The following is a 23,572-nucleotide window of genomic DNA, read 5'->3' as shown; positions in this document are numbered from 1 at the left end:
TAGAAGCTGTGGAGCAGCACAAAACCAGAATTCTAACGTTCACCAAGCTCTGCATGTGCATGCATGGAAGAGGTCATGAGCTGCCCTCCGGAGCCAGCAGCCCAAGGAGAGAAAGAAATAACCCCAACTAGTACAGATCGGCATATACCATTTTAATGAAGTTGTTCAGAAAAACACATTATATGGCCAAAACATTCTACAAGCTGGGAGTGTCTTTTACTGCCAATGGTGATCAGGCCAAAAAGCAAAGCATTTTTGGTTTTGGTGGTTTGTTTTTTTTTCAGACAGTGGCATCTGAGCTGGAATATACCAGCATGGAAAACTAAGAAACAGGTTAAGTATCAGGAAATTTTCAGTCTCCATGTAGGCACTGAAGCACCAAAATATTTGTGGTTGCTTGTGCCTAATGAAAAGCAGCATGTTGTAAGGGAAAGCTGCAGAGCCACCAGAGAAAAAAATAAAATAATCCAAATCAAGTGAGGTCATTTATGTGTGAATTACTTTAATAAGTGAAATGAGGCAGGAAAGTGCCCAGATGTGTTCTCACTGGATGAAGAAAACAGTCTTTTGTTAGAGGAAAAAGAAAGCTACACTTAGAGAAATGCATTTTTGAAAAGTATAGTCATTTCTGGCTTTTCTGTAAACCTCAGTTTGAAGGAGGTAATAAAGGGACAGTAAGGAAGATTGCTGCTATATTTTACCTATGACCCACCAGTGGTGACCAACAGAATAAGATACTGGGCTAAAGGGACCACCAAGTAGATGATTTTATGTTCATGACCTTATTTACAGGCTGCCATGGGGATTTCAGAGTGGAGGCACTCAGGTTTCCAAATTTAGCTGTAAATTTCAGAATGAATTCAACTTAGAAGCTGTGAACTACACTGCCCTGTTTCTTATTAGGATATTATTTCTGGACTGTACCAAGGAGATTTTAGATAAACCTGGAAATTCTCCAAGTGGGATTTGTTATTTATGCAGAGGGGGGCAAGAAAGATTACTTTTTCACTCAGTTTTGGTATTTGTTATTAGTACTTGTATTCTGATGAAACAGTGATCTGCTGATCCCTACCAAACAAGTGCCTCGGCCTTGCCTTCTATGAAGAGTTATTTCTAAAGTCTGTATGTACCTTACATATAAATAGTCTCATTCAAACATCTTTCTCATCACTTCCAATAATAAAAGAATCAGATCTGATGTGAAGAGTTGAATTTGCTAAAACAGCAGCTGAGAATACAGGCACTGCTGAAATGATGAGGCCATAAAGAAATAAGAAATCTTTTTTTTATATATTTGCCCTTGACATTTCTGTGCCATGTTTACTGTTTTAGCAGGAACTGGAAATGGAGTTTTCTTCCTGTTTAGTAAACCACTTTCCACGAGTTGCCCATTACCTGTCATATACAGCTATTATTAACAGTCTCAAGTGTTGCAAAGTATTGGAGTTTAAGAAAAGCAGTCCTCCGCATTTTACTAGATGGGCATTGCACCTGAGACAGTTGTCAACATGCATGATGTTCTTTACACTGATGTGTTTTCAGACATCCACTAAATCAAAGGCTTGAAAAATTATATTGGTTTCAGCAGCTCTGCATGCCTGGTGAGGAGAAAAACCAAGCAGAGCATTCTAGAGAGACCACCTGATAAGTGTTTTCTTGCTTACAAAGAGCAGACGAGCATCCCAGTTGTGATCTGACTCAAGGTAATGTGAAGACCCAAAAGGATTTTTACAGTGATTAGATTCCCTGTTCCCGCGCTTGTATTTAGAATATTTTAAAGTCAGTTTAGCCCTGACGCAAGTGGCATTTCCGAGGCATTTTTTAAAGTGAGAATTGTTTTCAAACTTGACAACAGCCCTCAGATTAAGAGGCTGTCAATTCCCATCCATCAGTCATTATTTTTTCTGTTAATCAGCTAGCACCTTACGAGAAAGGAGTGCCCAGCTTTCCCCGACCACCTAATGCTTCCAAGATCTTGCTGCGGCATCTGTGCATTAAAATCTCTAGCAGTCAGGTACAGAGCACTTAACGATAATACCAAGTTACTATCTTCTTCAGTTTGGCCAGGCAGAGCTACAGTAAGCGCATGGAATGCAGACAATTGCCTGCACAGCATATCGAGAATACTGCAACATTACCCCACAAAAATAGTCCTAGGGTAGATGTTACACTAGAATTTCCTAGTTACACTGAACCAAGCACAACAGTGGGATGTAAATGCCCGAGCGATTTTATACAGCTGCTGGCACTGTTCTGCGTAGAGATTTGATTTTATTAGGAATTCTAGGAAGATGTGACCTTCAGATGCTTTACCACTGACAAGAAGGCAGCTGGTTCCACCTCTGCTCAGTGACTTCTGCTCAGTCAATGCCATCTACCGATTGCAAAACAGTTATTTGAGCTTATGAAACTACCACACGATGCTACCTAGAAACCTCCAAAATCAAGTTTTAATAATCAGAGCCCAATAAAGAATTCAGAATAATTTAAGTTTTGGATTTCATTTGGTAGCTTGGAGCATACTTAAAAATGTGAAGCTGCAGCAACAGTTGGGCCCACTGAGTGGATCATTTGCACATCTGGGTCTGTGTACTCTCTGCACTGCATACCCAGTGTTCCCCTTCACCAAGCAGAGAGGGACAGACTGTCCAAGAGCACCTCGTTATGACCATCTCTGTATTTCATGCAAAATCATGAAACTTCATTGTGTTTCTGTGGGGAATCAAGAAAACAAATTCTCAATTCCTCTATTTGCAGAACAGGAGGAAACAGAGACAAAAGGAATTGCCAGAGGGCATAGAGTCAACAGCAAAGGCCAGTTAGGACCCAGATAAGGATTTCTCTTCTACAGTAACTGAAATAAGTGTATTAAATAATTTGGCAAACATTTCAATATCAGCTGTTTATTTGGGGCAGGAACTGCGTCACTTTGTGTGATTGCAAACTTCAGGCAAACAAAGGAATATGCAATAATCAAATCTTTAAAAGATTAGAACCTTAAACTTTAGAAATGAATCATTACTAAAACAAAGGCGAATGAGGAAGAGGAGGAAGGTCATGAACAGTTCCCTGATAGACCAAAATATTTTCCCACAAACAAGTTGCTTGGACATTGTGCAAAGATATGCACAGAAATGCTTGTTTAATTTCTCACCCTCTAAACCTGTTCCCCGCACCCCATGCACTAAAAGCATGGGAAATTAGCGGGCCTTAAGAAAAACAAGTACATAAAGTTCACATTTATCAGTTCCATACACCGCAAATGTCTGACTAACAGCACTTCTCATTAGCAATATAGAAATATTATTTCAACTGCTGTGCTGAGCTGAAGGGTAACAGTCAGCACAACACATTCCAATACACTTCCAAGAGAATCCCAGAGCATGATTACCAGCAACTTCTTACCTGACAGGATAGCAAACTGCCTGTGGAGCTGCTCTATTATATCCACTGCAACCAGCGGCCGTATCTCCTGCTGCATGATTTCATCTGTGCAAGTGAAAACAGAGATCATCAACGAGTTAATAAAAACTTCATGACAGTTTTTCCATCCTTTAAGAACCCAGCAAAACAACACTCAAAGGAAAAGAGCCCAGCTCGACTGCTGGTTCAGGTATTATGCGAGTATCACAGAGAAGCTTATGATACTTACAGAGTCTCATCTTCTGCCTACTTACTTTATCTATTGCCTTGTGATTTCAGAGAAAGCTTTTCATAAGCCAGCTCCAGTAGATTTGCCAGTGCTCGTCACAGGTTTGCCCAAGCTGACAGCCTGCTTCTTACTACTTCATGTTCCACATTAAGCCACTGCGTTTAGCCTTCCACATAAAGCGGCTTTTCAGTCTTTGAAAGAGTAAAGTCTATTTCAGATACAGTGCCATGTTCCACCCTGAACTCCCTGGTCTCTTCTTGAGGACTTTGTGTAACCAACCAATCCAGAACAGTTTCCTTTGCTGATGCTTTTTCCGCTACAAGCAAATATACAGTAAAAGGAGGAAACAGGGGGCTGTAAGGCTTTCTTCTCATGAAAACAAAGCCTATCCTTTTGAAGTAAACACTGAAAAGTTAAAAAAATAACTTGGCAAGCAGCTGGGGAAAAGTTACCACAATTTTTGAGTGCAATTTATTTGATGACCAGCAACTATAATCTCACATGGATCCAATTTGATCTCTTCTGCAATTGGTGTGCCCAGTGGTTCTCCTCACTTTTTACTCCAGTCTAGATCAGCAACATTTACTGGGGAGTATCTGCCAGCTCAACTGGCAGGATCCAGGTTTATTTATAATAGCACCTGTTACCATTAGGTCTTCAGCCACTGTACAGCTACAGAGCAACCACCAGTCCTGGCTTTGTACAGCTCACCTCTAACTGCCTAAACACAGATGGAAGGAAGGAAGCTCGGTCCAGATGGACCATGGATCGGTCTAAAGGCGAGTAGTTGTCCTGTTTGAGGACCAAGATATCTTCATTGATATCAATACAATGCAGGCACCGAAATACTTTGGTGCACCTGGCTTTAAACAAACTATCCAGAAAGAGAGATAGATATCCAGAAACAGCCTGCTGCCCAAAATACCATCTCTGTCTTGCTTTCAGACACTCACTCTGATGCTTTCCAGAACTAGGGATTCTAGGTTTTAAATTACACATCACTGTTCATTCCTTAATTCTTCAGACTCATTTGACTCTCAGACACTTCACTAATGCTTTGAGACAAAGTAACCAGAGCACGTGTCATTGCCCTCTCCAAGACAGACAGTGACACACAACATGGGAAAAGTATTGCACAGATTTTGGCTGATGCACAGAACAAGGCAATAACTTCAAGTAATTGAAAAAAAAAAAAAAACCAAAACCCAGAGGGCTGATTCTGCAGATCCTGCCCTTGAACTAAAAAGTAGAAAAGTCAAACTAGAAAAAGTGATGTTTTTGATGTAGGACCTTCACTTCCATCCTGTTTATGCAGCCCACTGCCATCTTCTCCGATTCTTGACACTGCAGGCAGCTAAGAGCAACCAGAATGGACTAATGAAATCACAGCTAAAGAGCTTCGTTTCAGTGATGTTTGTAGAACTTAACTGTAAATTCAACCTACCGCTATGGTCAAGTATTTATGGTTGCAGAGTTAGCAGAACCAAGGCTCAGCTTTGGACACAGATTAGTTTATTTTCACAGGAAGCAGAGATACGCTACTCCAAGTAACAAAGCTGGGTATCCGTAGAGCACTAACCCATGCAGTTCTAGTCAAGATTGTGCATTATAGCATGTCAGCATGTAAACTATGCTCACTTATTTGAATGTTTTCCCTAGTCACCTTTCTCATCACTTGAATGAAGCCCATGAGTTGTCCAAGATCCGAGTCTGACTGTCAGGTACAGTGTTTACATGAGACCAGCGAGACTCAAGATCTCCTGAGCTGCTGGGGCTGCAGGTAGGGAAAAGTAAATTATTTCAAAAAGCATAGTTTGACAACTTCAGATTCGTGGCTTGAATCGAAACTCAGATATACAGTAGAGATCACAACACATCAGCAGGTAGATAAAGCCTTTGTAGGAAAGTCACTATACCTTCTCCCTACCCCAAGGCACCAGAAATGCAACAATAGAAACTACATCCCAACACAGCTTCACAACAGCATCTTAAATACAGACTCATGACCTTAACTCCAGAAATGGCCCTGTCAAAACAAGGAGAGTTTGCCTTTGCCTGGGATGATAAGAGATCTTACAAAACCTGTTGCTCTCAGCTGATTGACACAGTTTGTCCAAGTAAGATAAGGAATCCTGGTCATTCTTCCAAGAACAAATATATTCTGATACCAGCTCAGTACTTGCTTTTCTCTCAAGTCTTCACAGAGCAGGAATTAAGAGTAGGATCTGTATCATCTCTGCCTTGACATAAGGGCAACTTAACCTGTGCTCTGATGGCTTCTTAGCACCACAGTACAGTGATTGTCTGAACCATTTCATCACACCCTCTTTCCTCCAGCCTTGGCTGCGATAGCTAAAAGGAATGCACATCTACCTGTAAAACTGCCCTGTGCTACACAGGTTGCCACCGATGGATGATCTTTCAGTGTACTGCCGATATTGTTCTGAAATCTGCTTGAGGAAAACAGGCTTATACCCCTCCTATCACCATGACTCTCACAACTATATCAGAAATAGGGAATATATCCTAGAAATAGGGAAAACCCCAAAAATAAGTAAAACAGAGGTTTGACTCTCAAAACCAAGAAACCTGGGAGCATCCATTCATGAAAATACTGTTAAATTTCAGCATCCAGAAGAAGCAAATATGTTGTGACAACTGTGCAGTCTACAGGTAGATAGGTGCACTCAGGTTTGAGTGACCAGGACTGAGTTTAGGTCAAACAGTCGCAAAAATGGAGCAAAAGGTTTCTACAATGGATGCGACAATCAAGGAAGCTTGACAGAAGCTGAAAATGAACTAGAAAATGTGCCACCATCTCTAGTCACTCAGAAACTGGCTCATCCCTCCAGACTAACAAACCTGTCAGTACAATAACTTGGGTTTTATATTTACCAATATGAAGGCATTAACATCAACCATTTCGAAGCAAAACAGAAACGCCCCCCTGCTACCCAACCCCTCTTCATATAGCTGCTTTATTAGCTTGCTCTAGGAAGAGCTTGGTGTTTTGTTTCTAAAGACTCTTTTTCTACCAAAAGAATGTTGTGGTGTAAGGAAAAGATGAAGTAATAGAAACAAGAACTGCACAGTGCCGGTTAGGTCTCATCAAATCCCTGGCCTGGGCAGCAAAAGTCTCTCCAGTGAGCCACACTGGAGTTGCTGTAAAACCCACACTTGGCAGAGGACATTCAGATGATGAGAAAGTTGGTATAAAACACATTTAGTGACTAGGAATCACACGTTCAAGTAAGCGAGCATAGCTCACACGCTGACATGCAGAGGAAAGAAATCGTAGCAGAAACTAGCAAGTCTGAAAAAGTCTGAGGCAACAAGGGAAGGTGCCAGATGCCTCATGAACTGAAAGGGCAAACCAGATCATACGGCTATGAAATGGCAGTAGCTGTAGCCAACATAACATTTGCCCTCTGGCAACTTCCGCTAGGACAGTGCTTGAAGGCAGTTACCCTCCAATATTGATAAATTTGTAACACTGTCACAGCACAGAGCTTGTAATGTCCCAGACCTTGGAAATGGGATTACCTGGGCTGCTAAGGGAAGTTTTTAACCTTTGGCTGAAAGAAAAGCTTGAAAAAAAATCTTAAAAGTAAACCAAAAGACACAGATCTGGGTTTGTTTTAAAGCCAAAACATTTTGCCTGGCATTAGTGAGCATGACTCCGTTCATATCTTCCACTATCTTTATCCCAGGAGGCTCTGTAGCTCTCCTGGCCAGTGTCCTGCAAGCCACAAGCCTGCAGGAAGTGAGGAGAAGCAGCACACCATTTTCCTGTGGGACAGCTGAGAAAATCCTGCTTCAGGCTGACATGAGCTGATGCCGAGTTAATGGCTGCAGGTTCATAGACTACTTCAGAAAAATACATTGGTGAAATGTATGTTTTAACTCACTACAGGGGACACAAAAAAAGAATGGGAAAGTTTTAGGTTTCAGCTGCAGGAGCTTCACAACAACTGTCTTGCTTCATTGCGCCGTGCTGATATCTGCGTATGAGACAGACAAGCCCTGGGCACTTCAGAGCAGTCCTATGTTCTAATAAAAAAAATGAAATATCTGTATAGCCATGCCACTAAAGATCATATTAAAACATACACCAGCCAAGTGGCTGGAGCGCAGTTATCTTCGGAATCTTGACTCAGGTATTTCCTAGCTTTTGTGTGATTATTGTTGTGGTCTTAACCTTTTTATAATTAAAGAGGCAGGTACACAACTTCTCAAATTTAAAAAAGGAAAAAGCTTAATTGATCAAGCAGCATTATGAGAGACAATGCCAATCCCCTATATATAGGTCACTGAAGTTGAGTCTTTACACAAACCATGCAGTTCTTCATTACTTGAGTTAATTTAATTTATTAGTGAATAAAGATGTGATACTAGGAGGAAAAAAGAAACAAGTCAGTTCATGGTCCTCCTCCTTAACTGCTATAAATTCAATTCCTAGCAGAGATCGTTCAAGTTTTTACATGCAAGACCAGTTTCACCATAGAAGAATTAGGCCTTACAGCTTTGCTTCCCAAGCTTTTCTAAGAGGCGGAGAAAAAGAAGAGCAGTTACTACAGCCATCTGCCTGACACAGCTTCTCCTCCCTCCCAGATCTCTAGGGAGGCTTGCTGCAACTGTGCTATCTAATCTTTAAGGGGAAAGTCATTCAGTCACGCTTCATAATTCCTCACTTAAAAATGAAATATGCTCGGCCTTCCCCACACACACTCTGGCCTATTTTATTTCCCACCATGGTTGTATGTATTCCTGCAGCAGGGCTGGAGCACAGCCCACAGAATGCTGCCTTCAGGGCTGCTTCAACAGCAGCTGATGAAAAGCTACAGTGAATATAATCTCGTTCTCTCCCGTGAGCAAAGAGAAACTACTTTACATGTTAATGGCAATTAATGATTTCCAACAGTTTTGGAAAGATGACCTGCTGGAGTGAAAAATTGGACTGCAGAGAGCAGATTGATGCAGCAGTGCCTTTGACTCCATGAAACACAACTGAGGGCACCCATCCATGGCAGGACACTGGCGGGTCTTTCATTTTCAGTGACTGAATGCTGCAACTACCTGGACTTCTGTTGACCAGAGGAGGAGAATGCTTTAATCCCCCATCTTAAGTCACCAATCTTGGAATAACAGGTTACAAATTCCCAGAGCAAAGTCCATCTCTTTTTAATGACAGCCTAATATGTAATTCACAGGGAAGGAAAACAGCTGGGAATGAAATCAAATCTTCACTAAACTCAGAGTACATCAGCCTACTTCTACCTGTGCAAGCTCAGTCAAAAATTACTCTTACAGCATTCAAATCAAAAGTGTGGATTCGAGGAAAAATCAGATTGCTGCTGTAATGGAAAAAGCGTCCAACAGGGTGAGGCATAAGGCCAGAGATTTCGTTTTAAGAGCATGAAAGGACACCTAGCATCACATGTTCATACTTTTCTCAAAAACTACTCAAACGCAACACACAACTCCAGGGCTTGAGAGCTGCAAAATACCTACAGTTCAAACATTCTCCCAACTCCCACATCTGCTGGTCAAGAGCTATGACTGGTAGCTAAGATCCTAGCAGAGCCAAGTTAGATTCAAGAACTGAACACACCAAAATGAAAAATTTGCATGTGTTCACTGGTAAGGTTTAAACAAGCTGAAGGATTTGAAAATATTCTGTGCCACCAAAATTCCCAATGCAAACCCCTAAGCAAAACATTTCCCTTCCTGAGAGCCAAAAAGAACTGCAAAGTTATTAAACTAGATAAAAAACTCTTGGTTTGGTTTTCTTTTTTAAATTCTATTTATTTCTCTTCCTCACCATTTGTGCCCTTTGTTTACTTTTTGAAAAGGTGTGTTTGTTCTTTCACCCCAGACAGAGAAACAGCAAGATCAGTCGCTGATACAAGCTGGCTGTGCTACAGACTGTTTGCTTTAAGAGGAACTAAAAGTCCGGCTATAAACAGAAAGGAAATCCCATCCTTTCTCTTATTCTTCTGCGTATTCCCATCACCTCTTTTTTCTTTTTTTTTTTTTCTAATCTAAGTTGATTGAACTGAAAACTAAGCTAGGAAAAATGTTATTGTAAGTAAAGCCAAGCAATCTTTTCCTGAGTGGATTGTCTGGGTTAGTTCTCTGCAAAAGAGCTTGAAGGGTACAAGTCCTAGTAAGGCATGGGGTGGGAAACAGCAAGGCCAGGGCTTCCTTTTCCAGAAAAGTATCACACTTGAATCACCTTAGAGCAAAAAACCAAAATGCAGCATAGGCAAGTGATTGGTGTCATCTTTTCTCACAGATCATTTGCTAACCAAGCACAACTGTAAAACCTGCAGTGTGTATTTGTTTAAAAGCAAAGTTTTCTAACCAACTTAAAAAGACAGAAGCTTCTTCAAAAATATTTAGTTAACTCTGGTTCGGGTTTAGAGGTATCCCTTAAAGTTCTTTTTTTTTTTTTTAACTGTAACAGCAAGCGCAGCTTTGTGTACACTAATGTAGTACTAATCTGGACAAGCAAGGTTAGGAACAGCTGTCTTGAGAGATGCACTGCTGATATGATCTGATCCCTTGAGAAGTGGATATATCTAGACCATGATGTGGATGGAGCTGCCTTGCAAGCCTTCCCACACAATGTCTACAAAAGACAGAAAAGGTTAACAATGCACACCTGTCTCTGAAGAACTCAAAAACCTTTGACTCTTAGTGTCTACCTGAGCAGAAGCTGAACTGATGCCTGAAGTGATCTTCTACTGTGCAGTAGATCTGCTCTGAAGTTTTCTCCTTTTGTTATGCTAACTTGCAATCAGTATTTCCAAAGCATTCTGCACAGTTTAATGCAGGATGTACAGCTTTTCCTGAGCTTTGCGCTCTGCAGGCAAATTAAATGTTTCTTCCGATGTTAAGCCTTTGAGAAAAGGCTGCTCAAATTACTTCAGATCACTGCATTTTTCAGTTATCTCATTGACTAAATTTTATGCTCACTTTTAACATAAAATTACAGAAGTGGAGAGGTCACAGACTGAAAAGACCCGTTTAGTGGTAGTGTTTTCCCATGCTCCAGGAGTGGTGACAGACTTAAAGTTGCTTTTCCAGGCAGGCATAGTACACTTCAGGAGCCCACAGTGGCTGACTTGGAAGGGGTTGAAAGGAGAGCTGTTTATACTAAAGAACTGAAATTACGTCCTCCCCCCTGGAAATCCCCTCATTTCCAGTTTCTTGAGTAGGTATGTTGGGCCGCTGAGGTAACTGGGAACTCAATCAGGCATATCTACAGCTTAAAAATTCATTATTCACTTCTGTGTCAAGTGGGTTTGCAGGCTGTTCCCAGCCCAGGGAGGATGCGTCCCTGCTACTGCTACGTGTGGTGCTGCTACTGCTAATGTGCACCCTCTAGGGTTTATTTCAGCTTTCTAAGACAACTTCAAATTATTTGGGAATAGTCTTCCCTGGGTGAAGAAACAGATGCTGCCGCTTTTTCCATTTAACCACTTCTTGAAAAATAGTCTTTTGATGTTCTTGTTTGGCTGGGATTTTTGTTTGTTTAGAGAAAATTTCTTAAAATTGATTGGTGAATCAAAAAATCAGAATCTTTCTCCTACCTAAACAAACTGGAAAGAAAATGAAAATAAGACAATATCTTGATTTAATGTTAGCACATTCTACAAAATTACATTAGTAAAACATATCTATAGTCATATTATCTACCTATATGCATATCATATATATCTATAGTCGTACTTCAAGGATTTGGATGACTACTAAGTGTCAGAATGCACTATATATTTATGCACACATCTAAGAACCCTTGATTAATTATTCCAAATAAAAGCTAAATTATACAAACTAATATAAAATTATTAAAGCATATACTCTCCAGCACCTTCATATCCCATTCTTTTATAAAGACATTTACTATAATATTCCTGCAAAATTCCAAAAGACTAATAATTAATGATTAAATCTTCACTATCTATCATGATCTATAAACAGCAAAGAGCTAAAGGGCATTCCACATCATTTGCTCAGCAAACTATTGTATTTTGAGACAGATATTGATTTCACAGAGCACACATTGAGATATTAAGAGGGGAGATGTTATATCCTGCTCACTCAATAAAAGAAACTTCCCAAGCAAAAAGCATTAAAGGCCAAGGTCTAATCTCAGCAACAGCTTTAACAAATTAATCCAGATTTACAGTAGCACAGCTCAGCCCCCCTGTCTAGTCTCTCAGTAGTAAACACATCTTGATGGTTTCTAATTTTTGCCAGAGAAAAGTTAATACATCATCTTCCCAAGGTCTGCACTTCACAACAATGCTGGATTGTTACAACAAAAATTCCTGCTCAGAGAAAAGAACGCAACAAAAGAAGGTTTCACATTTCCAGACTGTCATGTTAAAAACCATCATGAGTAACAAAAACCGCATGTGGTAAACATGCTCTACGATACTTGGACACTAAGCTAATCAAGAGATAGGGGAGGATCTTAGAAAGTCCAGCCATCAGCTCTGCTCTGAACTATTGCATCCAGCAAAATCATTTTAGAGCCTATAATTTTTGATGGACCCCTCGTCTCAGGAGCTGAAGGGCTGTTTTCTTGCTCACTCCTGAACAGAGGCCAGTTAGCTCAAATATTCCCCTGGTTACTGCCACGGGAGACAAACAGTGAGCCATAGCTGCTGTCACTGCTGCCAGCAGCACTCTGAATTTATATCTCAGTAATGGGATAAACACTGCTCACAGCAGACCTCTCTGCCCGAGGAGACCCAGCCATCCCTCCAGCAGCCTTCTCCAAACTGTCACCACCACCCCATTTCAGATACCCATTAGAAAAAAGCAACAGAAACGCACTGCCAAGAGCGACGCCACCCCTTTAGACCCACAGACACTCACAAGCACGTGCACTCCCCTGTGTCACAGGCTGGCTTCTCTGCAGTCCCGCTGTGGTAATAAGTTCCCACGAGGCAGAGGGGAGGGGTGGAGAGAGGCAGCATTGTGTGGAAGCGGTCCTGGACCTAACCAACAGTACACCAAAGAGCTGACGTTCTTCTGGAGGAAGCTGCACAAATTGCTTAGTAACTGGTGGAGACCTCTGACACTCACCATACACAGACTTTAACCCTCCCCAAGGCACAGCTGGCTTCTTCCCTCACAGGCAGCTTTCCTCTCAGACCTTTAGACACTTCGGTTTTGCAAAGCTGTGAATGCCTCCAAAAAAAAAGGTACATCCCAACAAGAGGCAGAACAGATTCATTTGCTCAGAATAAGGCGTGGAAAGAGCTCTAGTTAAAACAACTTCAAATAGTAGAGTATTCAGGGCCAAGGGAAACCAAGTTACTGTGAATAGCTGTCTTCCAGTACTATCCCAAGGGCACACCCACACACCAAAGGATAGGATTGTCATTTAAAGACAAAGGAAAAAAGCAGCAGGAGACCCATGAATTTGCTTGGAAACGCAATACAGGGGAGTAATCAGCTCTACATATCTAGTTCAAGAAACTTTTCAGGACCCAAGCTTGCACAAAGAAAGTACACCTGTTGTCATGTTGGCAAGACAATGGTAACGTGGCATCTACAGGTGTCTGAAGCAATACCAGGTCATCAATTCACATGAGGTTGTTGTCCCTTTCCTACCACAAACTCCAGCAACTCTGTAACTCTGGAGACAGGTCACTTTTTAACTAGGGTACAGCTGAGCAGCTGTCCCCTAGGATGCACGATGCAGTAAAAACATCTTGTTTCTTCTACAAGTCCTGCCACCAGTCAGGCTAAAAAGAGGCAACTGTCATTCATTTTACAAACAGAGAAACAGATGCATAGCGAGAGGAATCCAGCTCACCGGCCAATCTGTTTCCCAACTTGTAAAATGAGGAGCAGACCAAAGTTGTCTTTATAGACAGGGTAATGGAGAGGATCTGTCTTAAGGATAACACACCCAGTGTTTCCATCCTTCCTCCACCAGCCTCCCAATGCAAATTATCACAGTGTTTATAGTATAACATGAGAAAATTAACAGGCTTTTATATGCAGTTAAAGATAAAAGCCAAATCAAACTAAAGCATCACTGTCCTAATTACAAGGCACATATGAGAGCTTAAAACACCTGTAGCTTTACAGACTGATGCTACTGATGGATAATGGTAGACTAGGAGAATAGTAAGATGCACAGTATGTTTTTACACTGTACTTTCTTTCCCTGGCCTCTCCTAAACTGCATGCTGAGCTAATGAATCTACCAGCTGTAGTGAGCGTGTAATGTTAGTGTCTGCTGCCTATACTGATATAGATGTCCATATGGCCAAAACCTGCCTCTCCGTCCAGGCACTTTTTGCTGTACACAGGGGAGGCCATGGGTGGGAGATTTAGCTCCAGCTCCACCTGTGCACAGTCAACAGGGACAACAGCCCAGTTACTCACCGAGACCCAGCTCATCACCAGTGGGAGCCTTAGGTGACAGGTGAGACTGTGCCCACCAGAACTCAGCAGCAGAGCCTGGCACAGCGCACTGCCCTTTCCTGGGCAGCATTTGAGACCTTCCTGCAAAGACTACTCCACTCTAGGAACTGAAGTGGGAGAAGCTCCAGAGTATTATGGACAACTGCCAGATCAATATAAGTGACGGATAAATGCTCCAGATAATTACACCCTAAAAATTATTTTAACACTGTATGGAGCGATGCTGCAGAAGTAGCAGGTCCAGCTCTGGAGTGAGAAGGCTAAGTGCCGCTCTGCAAGTGAACGCAAAGAGCTAACCTTATACTGAACTCCTAAGACAGGGAGAGGAATGAATTTACCATAGCAGAGGCACCAAGAAGTTCCTCTCAGTCCTCTGCATGCTCATCAGACAGCATTTTCAGTTTCATAAACTAGATTTACAAGTGTCAGACATTTTTTTTTGTTTGCGTAACTAAAAAAGGTAATTTCAGCGTGCACCTGTCAAATACCTTTGCTGAGCTCAAAAGGCTTTGTTGTGCTTCTGTCAGTGGAACAATACTTTTTACTATCCAAATATTGCCCCACCAGCATACAGTATATGGAACAGAGCAACACATTTCAGGTATTGTTACCCGTAAGCAACTGCAGCACATACAGAAGGTTACTTTTTAGAAAAAAAAAAACACAAAACCCAAAATTCTGGGACCTATTCCTTAGTTCCTACAATACACCTCAGTTTCCCTGAAATAACTTGCACCATCTGAGCACCTGACCCCACACATTCACGTGTTCACACCTGTGGGTTTGTCTTACCAAAAGCATCACAAGGCATGGCTGATCCACAAATGCCTCTAACTCAAAGATGAGCTTCCCAGATTCTTTCACTGCAGGACCACGGGGGACCAACTAGGTTCATTGTGTTTGACTTGTCGAACACACAAGAAGTTCACAGAAATTGGATTAAACCAGCATTTTAGAAAGCTGTTTAATCTTATGTTAAAGGCTCCAGGCAACTGCAAATCCACTGCTTCCCCTTGAGCTGGCCTAACGCAAAGAAATTGGCTTGTGTTTCAAAGCTTTCACTTTAATTTCCAGCCTATTGATTCTTCTTGTGGTTTTGATTTAAAAAATTGACAACTGTCCGTAATTTCATCTTTCCTCTGGCAGATCTCCCTTCTTGAGTCTAGTGGTAAAGTCAAGCGAAAATGAAACAGAGCATCTCATTCCTTTCCCTCTTCCCTTCTCACCTCAGCTTTTCCGAATGCTAGCAGAGGATGACCTTACTCATTAACAGTATCTCAATTTCATAATCAGATCTTTAGCCATGTAAACTCTTGCTCCTTAGAGGCCCCTGTGGCAGCACACTGTATCAAGGTGGTGACTCAAGTTTAGACAAATAGCCTGAACTCAGCAATTCCCAGTTTAATGACTCACAGGAACAGATTCTGAATATGAATGAAGTGCTCTCTCTGTGCAGAACAAAATTGCTGACACATCCCGGCTTAGAAAAAGGTGGAAAAAAAAAGTTTGGTCAATAATTCTTGTCTGTTGTAAAAACCTGGAGGATTTTTTTTTCCCTTGAGAAACAGAATGAACTAATAGGATTAGAAATATGTGCAACAAAAAACCTGGCATAGGTCAAATACTCAGATCAATGAAGCTGGGCTGCTAAAACCAAGCTGTACTTATCATTCTTTTATACCTGAGCACCAGTAATTCAATAATGTTTAGGTAAGGAAGGGGGAGATTCCATGACAGAAGCCTTACTGGACATGCTAATCCACAGCAAGATTCAGATAATAAAGCAGCAGCTGAATTTGTACACAAGGTCAACATAGCAGCAAAGCAGAAGTGTGTCTTCAGGTAGGGCTTGAAGCAGCAGAACTGGCTGAAATCGGACAATAAGCTCCGTGGGTATAACCAGGGTGGAGTTCTGCACAGATACTCTCCAATCTCCCAGTACATTCAGCACCACCGTCCCTCAAAATCTTCTCCCCAGACAGTTTACACTGCAATTCAGATGATGTAAAAAGAAAAAAAAAAAAAAAGGCACACTGAGCTATTATCTTGTGGTAATAAGTCCCACAAGTTAACAAAACATTACCAATTACAGCAAATCTGTCTATCCCTGTTTAATGCTTTTCCATTTCACTGAGTTGTTTCTTGTTCTGCTATTGTGGGAGGAAGGGAAAAACATAAACAACCCAGAAGGCTTCTGTTATAACTTGCCCTCTGAGAATTTGTTCTCTTGATCTTCTCAGCACTACATATCTCTCAAAACACTTAAAATGGAAATCAAGCTATGCCTTCCCTATTTTCATCACCATTCTCTGGACTTTTCTGGTTAGGTAAACAGGGTTCAGTATTCTTCAACAAAGCAGAGCAGGCTGCATATCAATGGGAGCAGGTGGAGAGAGACAAGCATCTAAAATAAGGATCTTTTCTTAAAAAAGAAAACTCTATGGAAAAGAGTATTTTATTTTAGCTATTTTCTTTGCAGTGAGAGACAGTTAAAAATTTATCCCAAGTTCCCTAGGTAGCATTTTACATTAAAAAGGAGAATAGATACTGAATGCAAATAAACCAAGGAAAGTTCTGAGCAATGCATGAGGATGCACTGTGACTGAGGCTCAAGGGGTTTAGAAATACCTTCCACTTACACTGTGGGTTTCAGTCTTCAAATGGAAGAGTCACTTTCCCCAGTATCCAGCACCTTTGTAGAAAGGTCAGTATTTCTCACTTATTTGAAGGTGGAGAAGCTCCAAAAAGTCTAAGAAATTTCAGCCTTATCTCATTCAGATGGGATTTCCTTCTAGAGATGGCAGCCATTTTCGATCTTAAAATCCTTAACTGCTCTAAAACCATTTCCAATACTTCAGTCCCTTTTCCTCCCCAAACAGATAGATCTGAAGAACTGCTTTTCATTTCCAGCAGTAGCAGAGACACAGCAGTAAGATCAAGAACAAGATCCCATGATTTATGGACAGACAGAACTATAGCATTCCTCTGTCCTACAGAAGGACAAAATCAGAAATAGTCTGTTTGCACAAGAGACAGGTCCCCATCCTACTGGTAAGAAGGCTTGCACCTGTTTTTCCATCAACAGCAAAATCACCGAATAGCCTCAGCAACGAATGCCATGCTTCTGCTCAGCAGAATCACTACCCTGTTTAACGCACAGATAGAACACACACATGTTCAGTTAAAATTATATCATCTGCATGCAGCCTCAAGCATGCAGAAATATATCCTAATTGGCCAATGCTCATCCATCCATGTTAAGCCCCAGCAGCAGTGTGGTCCCACTGGAGCATCACAACAAAGCTGACTAATTAAGAGCATTTGGGGACAGAGAGGCCCGTTTTGGCAGGTGTCCTCAAGCATGAAGGATGTTAACCAACAGCCGGGTGGTATGAATAGTCATGTCAATGCTGAAAAGGCACTTAAACACAAGAATGATGTATTTCACAACAAGAGGCTTTGCTTTGCTTTGAGGTTCTCTTTTATGAGGAACTGAGAGCCCTACAAGGAGGATCTGCTCTGGACTGGAGTCACTGCCAAGTTTCTTGCCTGGCTTTTTGGAGGCTCCTTCCTTTGGCTATCAGCAATAGCTCCTTGGAGCTGCAGGTCCCAGAGAGTCTCAAGGTCACAGACTGGTGCTTAAAATAGCACCATTTGTACATCAGACCTCAGGGAGGCTGCAGCACCCATAGACCATCTCACACAACAAGGTCTGTCCTCTGCCTGTTGCAGGGACCTAGGGCTGTGGAGCTCTGAGCAGTCATCATGGGGCTGGCCAAAGGGAACCTGTCCTTAAACTGGCCTGCACAGCAGCACTTCCTTTTGGTAGGCATTTGCTATTTTCATCCCTTGACACAAACAGAAGACTACAACCAAACTTTTAAACATTCATGAAAACAAACCACATTGACTCAGAGAAAGCCTTCAGCTCACATGGTCCAGGAACTGGTTGAGCTTGGCACAGTGCTGCTTGCATCCTGCTGATAGGCAGGTTACCTGCACGCCTGCCTGCAACCTCATGGCTGCTCTTTCTGCTGTAGTTACTTGTGCACCGTCCATCTCTTCTCATTGTGATATTCAGTACAACAGATAAATTACAGGATATTCACAGGGTTCCACAGGTATGGTCCATATGTGAAAAATGCTTCACACCTTGGAGTGGCTGAAGTACTGAGTAAGCACTAGCCAGTTAGTCCTCAACAACACTCCAGATGCATCCTTACATTGGAGGAAGGTACCCTAAAGCGAGAGTCAAGTCAGCTTATGCCACAGAAATCCATGATCCTGCATTGCCACTGTGATCAGACAGAGTCAGCATGAGAGAAAGGCACACGTTCACAACCACAGGTTGTCAACAAGTCTTTGCTGGTGGAAAAGGACTAGCAGGATGGGAGAGGCAGAGCCCAAGTTCTATACAACAGATCATCTGTCTTCCCCTGTGTTTATGCAGCACCTCCAGCAAAGGGAAACTGGCCTAACCTTCAGAGGATAGTCATAGCTACGTCATCAGGATCCACTATTTATGGAGGCAGGTAATGCTCATTGCTTCTACTTTACTGATAAGAAAGCTAAGGCTGAAACAAGAGATGAATACAGGGTCAGAGTCCATTCAGAGTAGGAAAAAAGAACCCAGGGAGTGTTGCTGCTATGAATTCCTGTGCACCGTGCCAGATCTTTAGTCCCCTTCTGACGGGTGACCGCATGCAGAGCTCTCACGGGTGCATTCGCACAGCCCACACAGCTTAACAGATGCAGCTGAAGGCACCTTGTCCCTAGCAAGAACCTAAATTCAGCCCCTCCTGTGGCCTTTTCTGTTGAATTTGAAACAAAAGCAACAAAGATGCTTCCTGCCTCACAAAGGAGCAGTAGGCTCAGCCTAGTGCTTTCTAGCAGAAAATGATTTTCCAAAAGATTTCCACCCATAATACTATGCCAGGTCATCTCTCAACATGAGAGGCAGGGAAGGCGTTTCCCTGGGAACAGTAACCATGGCAAAGCTCTTGCCAGTGTCTTCCCCTCACTACCTACAGGAAGAAAGAACAGCAGATGCCTGAGCTGTGCCTCCAGCAGGCCCACAGGCCCTCAAAGTTGTAAGCAACCTGGAAGCACCTGATCATAGATTCAGGAAGGAACTTCAATTTATTCTATTCTGTCTTTTATTCAGCTACCACACGTTTCTGCCATGCTATGCTGAACTCCGAATGCATCATTACAAAGGGCGCAACTGGAAACATCAGTGTCACTGAAAGGTCAGCCAAATCCAACAACACATAGGTAGGCACTGAGCCCAAAAATCAGCGTGGGTAGATGGCCAACAGAAGCAAAGGTACAATGGACTGGCTTTGCAGTTTTCAAACCCTGGCATTGTGCATTAGAGCTCTATTAAAGAAAGCATCTGCAAACCCCAATTTGTAAGCAGCAGCTGCCAGCAGATGACCTGCTTCTGGTCCACCTCTTTTTCTGCAGAATATTCTCGATTTACTAGATTGAATGTAACTCTCTTTTCTGAAGAGCTAATTAAATCATAATAAACTATCCAACTTGAAAGTATAATCATATTGCATGCTTCTGGGGATCTTTTTGTCACATACTAGTGAACACATAAGTTTCTGGATTTGAGGTTTGCTAAGTATTTATTTAAGTTAACAGAGCAAATAAAACCAAAAGACTCAGATTAATCTTTCTCTCAAATGACACGTATGGAAAGAGCATTCTATGATTCAGCAATCTTGATATGTGACTGAACAGTCAACAGCTCAGATTTCAACTAACATCACTCCAGAGTTAGCATGTAATTAGTACCAATTGCCAGGACACCAGCATCTTATACTAGCAACTCACTCAGAGTAGAAAACTGCCCCATAGCCAGACTGACACACAGCACAAAAAGCTCAATAGTCCAAGTTTCTGTTATACGTACAGTGAAACAGAAATCTTTACAGTGAGAAAGATATCAACTTTCTACATGGTAATTTAGGAGCACAGGGTGACTGGGTCAAGTGGTCACGAAGCCCACCACTCCATCTCCTCACATTCATTTCAAAAAGGTATTTCACATGCACAGCAACTACCTGCTCCACACACATACAGAAACCTCAGTGTCTAACATCCGAGTGAAGTAAATATTCAGAATGAGTCTAGCATTCATTTTAACCTCTTCTAGGTCAAATCACTGCAAATATCCCAGAAGTATGCAGCCAAGTCAAATGATTAACTCGGGTATGAGAGCATACTCAACTCCAGCCAGTTGTCTTTATTTAGCATTGACTCCTCAGACAGCATTAGAAAAAATAATCTCATTTTGCAAATTTCCTAGGAATGCAATGCAGCTACCACTGAAAGAAGATACTATTTCTTTAAAAGATGTTGCACATACCTTTCTTTGCCATCCGCTCCAGTCTAATGCATCCTCCTATAAAATCATGATAAGATTTCATTTCTCCTTCTGTTATTCGGACAGCAGTGAAAGATGGATTCCTGGGCACCTGTTGTCCACATTTCCAACAGCGAGAAGCCATTGCCACAGCTCAGGAAAATCTTGTCAGGAATCTGCTCTCTGTTTGCTGGAATTCAGCCTGATTCTTCAGCCGTCGGTCCAGGCTGGTGACTTTATCCCACTTAGTTCATTCAAGGTCACCCTTGCCAGCAGGATACTTACCATTGCCATTGGCTAAGACTTTTATAGGCTTACTGACTGTGTTTGTTTCTCCCTCCGTGCTTTCAATATCAGTTTACTTTATCCTCTCATTCAGAATGAAAGCTGTGAACCTCAGCACAGCCTATGCCCTGCATGGCTTCCTTATCATTAATTTAAAGCTACCTTATAAGCGACAATGAAGAGAGAAGATCCCAGAAGCACAACGTAAGATCACAGAATGTCTCTTAAAGAGCACGCCAGATATGTTCACAAAGAATTTTTCCTTATGAAAAGGTTTTTCTTCACGATTTTCAGTCCCTTTCAGGCTCAGGATTTTATGATTCTTCTTCACCGAGAATGGATTATTTTTTTTTTTTTCACTTCTGCATTTCAGCTTGGACGGTGCAAGGAGACTGCTCTGCAGAGCTGTTCAACCAATTACTCATATGTCTGGCAGCGGTACTGGGAGGCTGCGACTGTTCAGAAAAGCCCTCTGCTGCTGTGCACAGTCCCTGCTCATAAGATCTGATCATCTAAATGAACAGAGTAGCAAATGGAGGACAGAAAGGAAATATTGCTGGCAGACACTCTGCTGGCTGTGCAACCCCTACACAAATTTTTTTTAGAAAAGAAGTTGGATCCACGAGTTTGACATCAAAATAAGAAATTTGAAACGTACACTTAGAAATATCTCTTTGAAGGAGCTGGATATTTAAGTTGACTTTTTTTCCCCTTTTAACAATTACTATAATACAAATCACTGGTCACAGTGTCTTGTGAAGAAGATAGTACTTAGGGAACTGAGTGCAGACAATCCTGATGCTTTGAAATAAAAGAAGGCTTCCCTGGGGCTGGGACTGGACTGCACAGGAGGTGCACCAACAGGCACAAGGCCAACACCAGTGACAGTGCAAAGGATACAATGAAAAGCTAATGAATAAGAACTGAGCTGCAACCCAGAACTCAACTGCAGGGACCTGAGCACAGAACAAGCTTTCTTGTTCTTATACAAGGAAAAGAATCTTATACACAGGCCAGGAGAGTCTTTGCCTTCCTCTGCCTCAGTCACTACTACCTATTGGCTCCTTACACAGTTGCATCCAGTGCTGTTCAGCTCACGGCCCTCTCAGATCGCAGCTGATCCCTGGACATAGAGTGGGAAAGGAGAAGCCCAATTAATACAGATCTGAGACTGAACTAGAGGAGACAGAGATGCCCACGAGAAAAAAGCCTCACATGATGCCATTACTGAAATGGTGAATAACTAGATGGACAGACATGAACGCCTTTAAGCTGAAGCTTACAGAAATCAACTCAGCCCTCCTTCTTCCCCATTCCACAAACTTCTGCAGCTTCTTCCCTGCTGGCTTTTGTGCTCCCCAACAACTCAGGGAGCCGTTTCCTGACCCAGCACATACAAACTGACCATGCAGTAAAACAGCTACCGGACCTGGGAAGCAGTGAGCCTCAGGACCACTTCTTTTGATGAAATTAAGCTGTAAAGGAGATCTCCACCCTTCTGCCCGCTGCCAGCCTCCACCTTACTCCTCCTCCCCACCAAATTTGCTGCATGGCATGAAGCTGGTCACCCTTCTGCTCTTTGCAAAACCCTGCCTGCAAAGTGAGGACAATGACATACTGAGCTGCTGGGCGATCTGATTCATTAGCATTTGTAAAATATTTATTAGAGTTTCCATAAAGAAATCCCCTGTGTGCTGCAATATTTTATGGATAGAGAGAGCAAAGTCACAGAAGGCAGAATAAATTTGTAGAAGGCTGTCATCGTGAGATAAGAAAACTAGAAACATAACCCAGAAGTTTTATCTTAAAACCTCCCTTCTATCCTCTGTTTGTTCATTAGATGGGCTCAAGGTGCCCTTCCTACACAGCAAACATGATGTACCTTGGAAAATAAGCATTTCAGACAATACATTTATGTGTATGTCTGACATATACAGAATAACTGCACTTCTACCCTGAACACATATAGATATACCATGGGGGAGAATCCAGCATCTGTGACAACATACTTCTGTCTGTCATACTTCCTTGCATATGCTGTTCCCACCCGTTTCCATGTGGCTTAGCAACAGGAGGATCTGCGAGACACTCTGTTCCAAGGGGGAGACTTGATGCTGGAAGTGGGATGGAAGAAGAAGTCTGCCCATGTGTGAACTTCTGAAGCACAGGTAGCTACAGCACATACCAACAAAACTATCCAAGTCTCAGTTTTTCCTGACCACACACTGATCAATAACACTGTTAAATACACATCTCTGCCACCATAATTTCTTGTGAAGACATAATTTCTTGTGAAGAGTCAAGAATTGAGTTTGGGAACAGCATTTATATACCAGAAAAAGGAGGGAGAGAAGTCTGTTTCCACTGCAATGAGGCAGCTAGAAAATACTGCAAAACACTCCCTACTTGCGACTCACCCCACCTGGTCATTAAGACAATTGTGGGGAAACAGACATCGTTGTTCCAACAGAGGCCTGTAAGAACCATTAAGAAAGTTTAGCAGCTGAGACTGAAAAATTGCCTCTCCTATCCACCAACAATTTTAAGAAAAAAACCAAAACAAGACAAAAACCCCACAGTGAGAGCAGCAAGAGATATCTTATTTATTCATGAAGACCAGCAGCTCCTCCCACCTGCGTCCAGTATTCTACAAGGCTAAGAAATAAGTGATCTAAATCCAGTGCTATTACAATTGATATACATAGAAGCTAAGGGGAAAAAAAAAAATCCATTCAATTCCTGAAAACCAGCTTCACATTTCCTATTTTTCATGCGATTTTTTATCTGAAGTTTGAACTCTTCTTTGATAG

The 23,572-nt window shown here is 42.0% G+C and overlaps 1 protein-coding gene across 12 annotated transcripts in view; it reads right to left on the bottom strand.

Moving 5' to 3' along the window:
* MCF2L2 (MCF.2 cell line derived transforming sequence-like 2) overlaps window positions 1-23,572 on the bottom strand; it is a 162,585-nt gene that overhangs the window by 120,790 nt on the left and 18,223 nt on the right. For 7 of the 12 annotated variants that reach the window (XM_054074839.1, XM_054074841.1, XM_054074850.1 and 4 more), the window contains exons 1-2: window positions 20,481-21,069; window positions 3,406-3,489 (exon numbers count right to left, since the gene is read on the bottom strand). In XM_054074839.1, the coding sequence (XP_053930814.1) occupies window positions 3,406-3,489; window positions 20,481-20,622 (226 nt within the window). In that variant the 5' untranslated portion in view covers window positions 20,623-21,069. Of the gene's footprint in view, window positions 1-3,405; window positions 3,490-3,677; window positions 3,908-12,541; window positions 12,664-20,480; window positions 21,070-23,572 lie in introns of those variants that run through there. The other 5 variants (XM_054074842.1, XM_054074843.1, XM_054074851.1 and 2 more) reach the window with 4 other exon arrangements.

Source organism: Cuculus canorus, chromosome 9, assembly GCF_017976375.1.
Source record: "Cuculus canorus isolate bCucCan1 chromosome 9, bCucCan1.pri, whole genome shotgun sequence".
Classification (NCBI taxonomy): domain Eukaryota; kingdom Metazoa; phylum Chordata; class Aves; order Cuculiformes; family Cuculidae; genus Cuculus; species Cuculus canorus.
This window is presented reverse-complemented; position numbering and strand designations above follow the sequence as displayed.